Genomic DNA, 10,831 nt, shown 5'->3' on the forward strand with positions numbered 1-10,831 from the left:
AATAAGGTAAGATATCAGACATAACATAATATTATTAGTTAATATTTTAAGGCTCTTTTCAAATTATCAGCGATTTGAAATATATACATAAACAATTTAATATTTCTTATCGGAACTAAGCAGTTAATATTCATAGATAGTGAGTATTGCTATACTAGTACCTAAGTCAAATAGCGCCATACTCGAATTATATTGACTTGTTTTAAGCCAAGTTAGAACTTTTTAACATTACGCATCGAAAGTTATCAAACCCGCTATTTTGAACAACCTTTCATTTTTGTCTTTGAAGTTAATTTTTATTTGTCTGTAACTCTATATCTACATATATCTATTTAAGCTCTTTTTTACTTTTGTGGCATTACATGCGATAACGCATATCAGGGGCTTCCTACTAAAATTTTAGAAACGTGTTATATTTTTATACTCTCAATAGGGTATATTGAGTTTGAACCAGAAGGAGACATCGGAGACCCTATAAAATGTAGATCTAAATAATCAGCGTGACGGGCTGAGTCTAAACGCGAACTAATCCTTCAGTTTTTGTGATATCGATTTGTCAGAGCCGCCGATATCGGACCACTATGATCGTAATCATGTGCTTGCATGGAAAACTTTTTTATTTGACGAGGTATCTTCACGAAACTTGACATGGATTATTATCTACAGCAATAATGCAATCTGCGAAGAAATTGATCAGATTGGATGACTATAGCATACAACTGCAATACAAATTGCATGATCGGAATTAAGTTTTTGTAAGTAATCTTTTGTATTTGTGAAGGGTATTATTAATTATAATTTATTTTTTTTTTTTTGTTTTTAAATTAATTTCTTCAGATAAAATTCTTAAATAAGAATTCTATAAAAGCCTGTGGTTGTCAAAGCCAAATGTTAGTTATACATTTAATTTTGTTTACAGTTGACACAATGAAGCGGTTGCATTCCATTAAATTGCCAATTTTTTTGGTTTTCTACATAGCCTTTTTACCTTTTGAAGGAGCGCAAAGTGCTGTGATTGTTTTAGAAAATGCTGCGAATAAAACATGGAAACATGAAACAGGAAATATCGGCAAGTATTTTGATATATTGTAAAAGAAAATATCAGGTGTTTATATTATTAAAGACATTATAATAAAAAAAAGTAAAACAAATATCTTTCTGGATATTTGAAATGTTTTGTGACTTTCCTGAGTTTAGTTCTCGAAACGAGAAAAAATGTGAAATTAGCGGCATCGAAACTTAACACCCGTGTTAGCTGCATTTCTTATAATAACTATATGCATAACTAATCTGTAAACATAACCGATCAACCGCTTGAGTCCAACGGAAAACGTTTTCTAGTTCTTTCTAGCTACGTTGTTTGATATAAACAACCTTCAAGTCAAATTAAGGTTACTTAATAAGGAAAACCGATCTTTTATGAAGATCTTCATTTTGATTTTGATCGGTAAGTTTGTGTGACAGGTATATGCTATAAAGATCCGATCTGAGCAATATGTTTGGAGATTGTGGCGCTGTTTTGGACAATAATCTGTGTTAAATTTCGTGCAAATAATTTGTGAAAAAAAGTTTTCTATATAAGCACTTGATTTTGATGGATAAGTGATACGGGTGTATGTTATAGACAATACTCCATGATAAGTTTCGTGAAGATATTAGGAGTAATAAAAATTAATCTATTATTTTTCCAATAGATGACGTTATTTATCTGTATCTCGTGTTGTATAAGTCCGATCGGGTTCGGCTAGATAGCGTTAGAAAATTGACATTTCGTACTAAAAAAACTTTTCAATTTTGTGATTAGTTGATTCAGTTTTGTTTCCGTTCCGGTAATTTCGATGTCAAAGATGCACCACGCTTTGGAAGACCAATTATCAAAAAAAGCGATCAAATAATGGAAATCGCCGAGTCTAAACATCGATTATGATTGTCCAGAGCCTAAACATTGCACAAAAAACCGTTTGGAACCATTTGTATAAGGCTGATAATAAAAAGTAATAACTAAAGCATTCAATTTCATGCAAAAATAATGGATTTATTTTTACCACACCTAATATTTTATTAAATACAAAAGTTTTCCATATAAGGACTTGAGTTTGATCGTTCAGTTTGTATGGCAGTTATATCCTTTAATGTTCCAATAGCAATTCCAACATATGAAGAGCTTTTTGGGAAGAAAAGGGTGTGTGCAAATTTTCAGATTGACATCTCAAGAAATGACGAACTAGTTTGCATATATACAAACAGACGGACAGCTCGTCACGCTGATCATTTATAGATATACTGTATAGGGTCTTAGCCGTTTCTGGGAACAACACAGCTGTCGGTAAAATATGGTACATCTTGGGTCGTTGATGTAAAACCCCAAGTGCTTATATCGCATTTCATTGTACATTTCTCGTTATTTTACATATTCTTAGACTCTTTTCTATTTGCTTTAGACCAGGAATACTCGAAGGAGGGTAGGTAAGGATCAGATTCTTTGTATTGAACGCGAGTGGCTTTTAGTAGATCAGTATTATCAGAAGTTGAGTGACAGCGTCTGCACAGAGTTTCTCTTATTAAGAACGTGTGTTAGTTAGTAACGATCGTTTTGATTGATACTACAGTTATATTGTTGTCTGATTGGTATATTGCTGAAGCTATAGTGGGTCTAAAATTTACAGACCACCCCTAGCTTTAACTTAAGCAATTTATGCATCCAAACGAGTTTGGTATACCTGTCTTTAAAAACATTCGCTTAGATTAAAATCTTCACCCTCAATAATTGTAGTAAGTTAGCCTTTATCCAACTTCCAGATTCCAAAACCAAAATTTCCACAGAAGTGGCTGCATCGGATCAGTATTTTTATGTGAGCAAAGATGAAGTAAGTGGGAATAAATAAACTTTATTAATGTTACAGTTGCTTAAAAAATTATTTGTTCAATTTTTAGGTAAGCTGGTTCGCTGCCGAATATTTCTGCAAAACGCAAGGCTGGTATTTGGTTTCTATTAGAAACTTAGGAGAAGCAGTACAGTTGAATGGATTTCTACACTTTAACAGTAAGAACAGTTGTAATTACATCAACAATAATAAAATTTTGATATGTGTGGAATTTTGCAGAATTAATCGTTGAACATTACTGGACGTCTGGTAATAGACTAGCTGATCAAAAGTCATGGTATTGGGATCTTCATTATGAGGCTATGGGATATACAAATTGGGCGTCAAATGAGCCAGAAACTACGAAAGCGCAATATTGTATGAGACTTACTGGCATGCTGTGGTACAGCTATGATTGTACACAATTATCAAAATATATTTGTAGAAAACATTAATAAATAAGTCCATATTGGCTAGTTGTAATAAATATATGAAAATGTACATATATACTTTTGCAATAGCTCAAACGATACATGAGCGCTGGAGACAATAGTTTTTAATAACTTGGCTGACCTTCGAAAAACAGTAATTCCAACACAGTTACAAAAATTATTAATACAGTTTTCCAAACAAGCGTCCGAAACTCTTTATATGGAGTAAGTACTAACTAAGCTTGCAGGGGTCTTATACGATTGCTTAAGGTGTGTCCTTTAGTGCATGGATGCCTCACTCATTCGTGAGGAAGCGCCTTAAAACTTCTAAGATCTTATATCTTTTGAATAATACCAAAATACATGTCTTATGTTTGAGTAAAATCTCAACTAAATCCTCAGCAAAAATGTAACGGTTAAATTATCAGTGTCAAATATTGTCATGGTCTTCTACATAGAAAAGTCACTCTCGGAATGTGTATATAACAAATATGGAGCTTTAAAATACAATTTCAATTGCATGGAACAAGCAATAGAGGAAGGAAAAAGGACGAACTGAACAACAGTTACCTAAAACGATTGCACTCAATAAATCTATTGTATTGACGGATGGCTGAGCTGAATGGAAAAAAAAAATTAAAAAAAAGTACCTGCCAAACGCTTTTAAAACAAGAAAAAAAGTTAACTTCGGTTGCGAATAATACCCTTCATAAATACAAGTGTTCTATCGATTTAATTTCGTGAAGATATCTCGCCAAGTAAGACGTTTTCCATACAAGCACTTTGCTCCGATCGTTCAGTTAATATGACAGCTATATGCTATAGTCATCTGATCTATACAATTTCTTCGGAGATTGCATCGTTGCCTTAAGTAATAATCCATGCCGAATTTCGTGAAGATAACCCGTCAAATGAAAGAGTTTATCATACAAGCACTTGATATAGTGATCCGATCTAAATAATTTCTTCGGAAATTTCATTGTTAGAAAATATCTCGTGCCAAATTTCGTGAAGATACCTCGTCAAATAAAATAGTTTCCCATACAAGTACTTGATTCCGATTGTTCAGTTTGTATGGAAGCTATATGCTATAGTGGTCCGATATTGACAGTACCGACAAATGAGCAGCTACTTAGTGAAAAAAAGAAAGGTGCAAAATTTCTGATCGATAGCTTAAAAACTGAGGGACTAGTTTGTATATAGTGACGGACAGACAGACGGACATGGCTAAATCAAATCAGCTCATCATGCTGATCATTTATGTATATATTTTATAGGGTCTCCGACATTTCCTTCTGGGTGTTACAAACTTCGTGGCAAACTTAATAGACTCTGTTCAGGGTATAAAAACATATCAATGCAGATATTCGCAATCACACTGCCAATTGTTGCCGCGAAAAGCTATGTCAGAGCTTCCTGCGAAACCACCAGCTCCCAACGCTGTTCATCCATTGTGTTTGCCAAACGACAATTGAGTATTTCGCGACGCTTCGCTTAGCCGCCAATAAAAATATAACCTTAAGGTATATAAACAGCAATAGAACATCCAAACGCAACAAAGCGAAAAGGTAAAGCAACAAAGGACCGGAACAACGGAACAGCAATGGTACATCGCAAGTTTCTAACCATACACACACACACACACACACACCAATGGTGCAAGGGTGCAAGAGAATGGAACTGTTATGTAAATGCGAACGCTCTTGGACCGCGCGAACTACAATCAGCCACTAGTCACTTTGCTGTTGCTGCGGTTGCCAAAGGCAGATAAAGGAAAAAATGCAGAAAGTGGAAAAGTATGCACCCTTCAAAATGGCCAAAACAATTCACTGACTACAATACAGCAATACTGGACAATCATTACCGGCGACCAAATCGATGTTGCGGTATTTCCTGACATGTGTTTTACCGTTTGCGTTACGCGCAGTGCTTATATGGTTATACCTATTCTGACAATCTCGTGGGCAAAGGGATCTAAACACTATTTTATGAAAGCGCTTAACAAGGCTCAGGCTTAAAGAAATTTTTACCTACGCCATTATTGGATGAACATGTTCAAAATGAAATCGATATACCGTTTTAAGAAAGTACCAAGTTAATGCTAGACTAAAGGTGCTTGAGTCGTGTGCTATACAAGCTGAGTTTAGCTAAAACTCTATTGAAAAAGTCATTGGATTAGGCTAAGGCGAGAACGAGATTTTCATTTATTTATACTTCTACCTTATTTTTCCGCTCCGCGCTTAATAAATGCTTAACGGAGCGCAGAATATCTCATTCACGAAATATTGTTTCATAGCTCTTCGTTATGGCTTCTGGAAGGCCAGTTCAAATGGTATTGTAAATTTCTTTACAGTGCTCTGAGAGTGGACTTCGCTGAGTAGAGATATTGATCCAGGACTAAGTGACAAATTTAAAGGAATCTTATGATCTATACAAGAAAGATCTTGAAGCTACGCGACAATAGATTATATTGCAAGAGGATAAGCGTTGTAAATAATGAAAAGACTGGCCAAAGTTCTTAAACATATAGGTTTTGAGCGACAGACTGATATAAAATAAAGTTATGCGAGTCTCAAAGCTAGAAACCGTAGCTTTTACCGGGGAATATTTATACAAAAGAGCTTCCAAAATATTGGCTTCTTTAGTTGAACCATTAAGGCGGGTTTTTTTTATAAGAATTTTTGCTAAAAAGTGTTTGATATTAAATGTCTCTTCTTGGTTCGATTAGGGCTAGAATCATTTCAAAGTAGTGCTCGGAATTTTAATTTAATAGTCAACAGAATAAACTTCTCTCTCAACAACAATATGAAGCCCCATTAGAAACGGTTGGAAGTTCTAGTACACAGATCTAGGAGCACTGACTTAGTCGTAAGCTTAAGGTACCGATTTTAGAATAAATAACTACGAGTCTTATAGATTAAGTGCATGTGATGGTTTGTCATCAGAGTGACTAAGGCATATACAAGTCTTTTCACAACCATGGACGTGGCTTCACGACGTCAATAATACATAAGTTTAAGTAACATCTATCAGAAGCAGCAGTGATGTTTTTCTATTAAAGATAGGTGGAAAGAAGGCTTATCAAGCTCAGCTCGGCTTTATTGCGGATTTCATTTAAGCTTTTAGCTTTGAGAAAATAGAAAACCTGTGCATTGAAGGACACAGCGATAGAGTGGACAACAAAAAATATATATTTTCAACAAAAAAGTTCTGGTAACAAAACGCACAGTGATATAATGGTACTTATATATAGCGAGACCCATCTACACAACTCTCTTGTCTATCAATCTATAACTAATACGTCAATGTGTTTAGAAACTGTTCACACGCTTACGCGTTGATTGAAAACAATATTTTTGCCACTTTTCGGCACTTAGCAACATCTCATCGCGCATCGTATCGCATAACGGGTCGCAGCATCCATTACCAGAGCGGACGTCAGTGGGTGATGATAGTCGCTGAGGGTAAATATTGCATATGACCCACATTCACGGCACACACATACATACGTGCAGACACTTACACACAAATCTGCTTACTGTGCACCTTAAACGCCGCTACTACTGTGAAACGTACGCTCGCATTTGCTGATGATAAGCTTTTTATGCTACAAATAAATCACTAAAATATTTATTGGCGACCCAAAGCGCGCCGGCTTTTGCGCGTGATATTCATGAAATTGCGCGCAAAAGCATATAAAATCCTTTACAACTACTACAACAACAACAGCAAACAACACTTTGGAACGGTTATAGAAAATTCACAATACAAAGCGCATTCGGGTGTGTCTGTTTGTGTGTGGTTGTAGAGATGTATGCATGTAGTAGTTATTACCCTATTCACCTTTTATAACCAACATATTACAAGTATCTACACCGGCAACAGACGATTGGTAAATACGAATTTGTAAATATTCCCATAAATATGTTTATACATACACTAAGTGCAGAAAAGTATTTTACTCTGTGAGTGAATGTGTTCAAATAAATATGTAGCTTCTTTGCAACATTTTTTATTGCTATTGAGCTATAAATTTTTATCTCGATAAATTTGTCACTAGCGCTGTCAGTGCTACACCAAGAGCATAATCCATAGCAAAAAAAAAACAACCTATAGAAATATAGGTATGAATTTATATTGGGGTGTTCCTTATTCCTCGTAAGCTCTTATTTTGATCATTTCCTTGCTTGATCTTTTTTTATTAATTAACTTAAATTACCTATAAAAAGTCTAATCTGTTTTTTTACCCACTCGTGAGAGGCATTCCGCTTTTTCTGCTACTAGCATGTAATAAGTTCGTCATTTGCGGTGTTTGCCGACGCGAAGTGCAAATATTTTCATTTCCACAAGGACCTCATCGAATGTATATACCTCCACTAATAAGTTCATGCTAAGTGCTTGGCTTCGAAAAACTTCTCTTACAACGAACACTGCATTTTTGAGAACAACTCGCTCATAATAGAAATATAGTTTTGAATCGACGTATTTTTTATCATTCTGAGAACTACATAGTCATAATATTTATTGATTTTGTTGCCGTGTGGCTCCGAAGTTCAATTTTTTGGTAACACCTGGGATTGGATCGAACGGTTTTTCCACGACATTAGGGTCAACATATTTTAAAGGATGCGGATTTATAAATTGCCCCAGACAAAGAAAGTGTAGGAGAGTGATAATTAAAATATCGACATATTCTTAAGTGCAAAGGGCCTGATAGCTTGTCCGATATGAGGCCTACAGTGGTTTCGTCGGAAAACTGTATGAAACAAATAAATAAAGAAATCTTCTCTTGATTAGCCTAAATTACATCAAATTTTGGAAAAGCTAACGACTCGTTTACATGCTAAAGAGACTCAAAAATCTATACCGTACTTCCGCCGAATTTTAGGTGGTCTATAAACCATCCAATTTAGCGAGTAAATTATGTGATTTATTGGCTTGTTATTGAATATATTATTGAATTGGAAGTTTTGGTACTAATTAAGCAAATATCATCTATGGAATATCTCCACGACAAAAGTAACGAGCTTCAAGCGGGTGTTTCTGAAGTGAAAACAAGAAAAAACGTTAGAGCATTTCTTATAGCATAAAATATTATAAAAAGATCTTTATCTTGATTTTAATCGTCGTATGGCAGCTATACGTTATAGTAGTACGATAAACAATTTGTTTGGAGATTTTAGCGTTGCCTTGGACTTTCGTGAATATATCTTGCCAAATAATAAAGTTTTTCATACTTGACTTTGATTTCTAACAGTCAGTTTGTTTGACAACTACGTGCTGTGGTAGTATGATCTGAACAAGTTCGAAGATTGTACTATTGCACCGAACAATAATCCATTATTAAATTTTGTAATGAAATATTGTAAAATAAAAATGTTTTCCATACAAGGACTTAATTTTGATTGATCAGTTTGCAAGGCAGCTATATCCTATAGTGCCCAAATATCGGTGATTTCGACAAATGAGCAGCTTTTTGGGGAGAAAAGGACGTCAGCTAAATTACCGATCAATATTTCTAAAACTGAGGGAATTTTTCGCGTACGTAAAAACAGACGAAAGATTAGTCAGACGGCTAAATGGACTCTACTTATTACGCTGATCAAATATATATATATATATATTTATATAAGGTCTCCAAAGTTTCCAGAAGAATATTACCGAAGGATCTGGACTCTACAAACAAGTATCTGAAGGGTTCATTTCGTTTGGAGAGGGTAACTACCTAAGAACCTCAACTACGAACTCAACTTGGCTGCATTGTCAATACGGTGAATGTTTGATTCAAAATACCCTAGTGTAATTGTACTTCTACTACATGTGAATGTACCCAATTACCCTCATGTACCGTATACATATGTACATTTCTAAAATGGGAATGCAATGCCAAAGTAAGATTTGAATAGCTTCTGCTACCAAGTCCTTGTGCACTACATACGTGTGTAGGCATAGCAACACTCTACAAATATACACATAATAACAGTTGTCACGAGTCCGTAGAATATATCGCCGGAAATCATTCACAAATTTGTCAAACAATGACCAACTGTGTGCAAAGCAATTACAAAGTGTTTCATAAATAAATTCTACTATTTCCGATTGGTCGATTATCAAGTGATCAAAGCGATGCTAGTAAATTATTCGCAATTGCCAATAATTACATACATCAGCTGAGATGGAAACCATATGGTATAGTTTGCCTAAATTTGCATAGATTTTCAGCAAATGCTGGATCCAAAAAAAAAAAAAATAAAATCATTAGTGCGGGAAGTTTGGTGAGTTTTTGAGTTTAAACTTTGAATGACAAATACCATTCATTTATAGATTGCTGACTAATTATTGAGTCATTATTAGCTGTGGTCAGCTGGATCAGATTTTTTACATATAACTTATAATATCTCTACTTACTCGACAAGCTATATCTAAACAAGCGTGAACTCTTTGTGGAGATTTAATTATTCCGAGTTTAGGTTCTCATTATTGTATTCAAGGCCTGTTTAAAAAGAAAGCAGGGTGATAAAAAAACCACTCTATAAAATATGGACTTTTTAATACCAGAAAAATAAGCAAAAGTTTTATTTTCACAGTTTTACAACTTAACTGTTGCACTGAGCTATAGATTATATACTTCAGGGTAGATAGGAAAGTTGGAAAACTTAAGGAATGTATTTAGAAAAATTGAAGGTTTTTTTTCAATTATTGGATAGCATTAATCACCGACCAATATTATAAGAAAAATTTTCATTTAATGAATTTCCACATATATTTTACAATTTTTTTTCGAAAAGTATAAAAACGAAGCATTCTTGAGGAAAAGATCCTGTGAGTCATAACAATATCGAGACTAAAAACCAGATGTAAACTAGACTGTGTTAAATGTTAATGGTGCGACGACCCTAGGAATGTTGGAGGAAAGAGTTGAGTTCGGTCTCAACAATATATACTGAACCTATCGACCTAGCGATGACTAGCTCCTTTGCGACTACGTGTTCTTTTTGCCTTACGAGTAGAACGCAGAAGATCTACGGAACTACTTGCACTTAGAAAAGGTCATCTTGCCGCAAGCGTAGGACTTCTCACTGAACATTGTTCAATAGGCATTCATGTAGTAAGGCTAAAAATCTTGTCGTCTGCTAGTTGTCAAAGTCGTATTGAAAAAGGTGAGTTGGAAAGATTCAGACACTTTCTCCGCCCATTTCCAGCTGTTTTCAAGTTTGAGGTTGAAACATCTCGGCAGTCATACCATAGCCGAAACTGACATTATCCGCTTCACGAATTTGTGATAGACTCAAAGCGCTTTGTCGATTTATGAGGGTGTTATGATGAATTATATAGGAGTTTTAGGTACCAAAACGGACCGACGTTTTTAGCTGCTCAAGTTAGGATCGATCTCTTAACCAAAGCTAATCTAACTTATGAATACATTATTACGGCGAGTATAGATGAGTGTCTTACCTTTATCAGAAATATTAAACTAATGTGATTTCGAATCAATGCCAGTTAGGAAAAGGAAACCCCTGTTCAGTCTTGATTTAT

General features: G+C 34.8%; 1 protein-coding gene across 1 annotated transcript; it reads left to right on the forward strand.

The window, feature by feature from the left end:
• Positions 1–902: 902 nt before the first annotated feature.
• LOC106620272 (macrophage mannose receptor 1) lies at positions 903–3,365 on the forward strand. Its single transcript, XM_014238727.3, has 4 exons — positions 903–1,069; positions 2,800–2,867; positions 2,935–3,043; positions 3,105–3,365. Exons 1-4 carry the CDS (start codon positions 928–930, stop codon positions 3,317–3,319), a joined length of 534 nt encoding a protein of 177 aa, XP_014094202.3. The 5' UTR covers positions 903–927; the 3' UTR covers positions 3,320–3,365.
• The last annotated feature ends 7,466 nt before the right edge of the window (positions 3,366–10,831 follow it).

Source organism: Bactrocera oleae, chromosome 3, assembly GCF_042242935.1.
Source record: "Bactrocera oleae isolate idBacOlea1 chromosome 3, idBacOlea1, whole genome shotgun sequence".
In the NCBI taxonomy this organism is placed as follows: domain Eukaryota; kingdom Metazoa; phylum Arthropoda; class Insecta; order Diptera; family Tephritidae; genus Bactrocera; species Bactrocera oleae.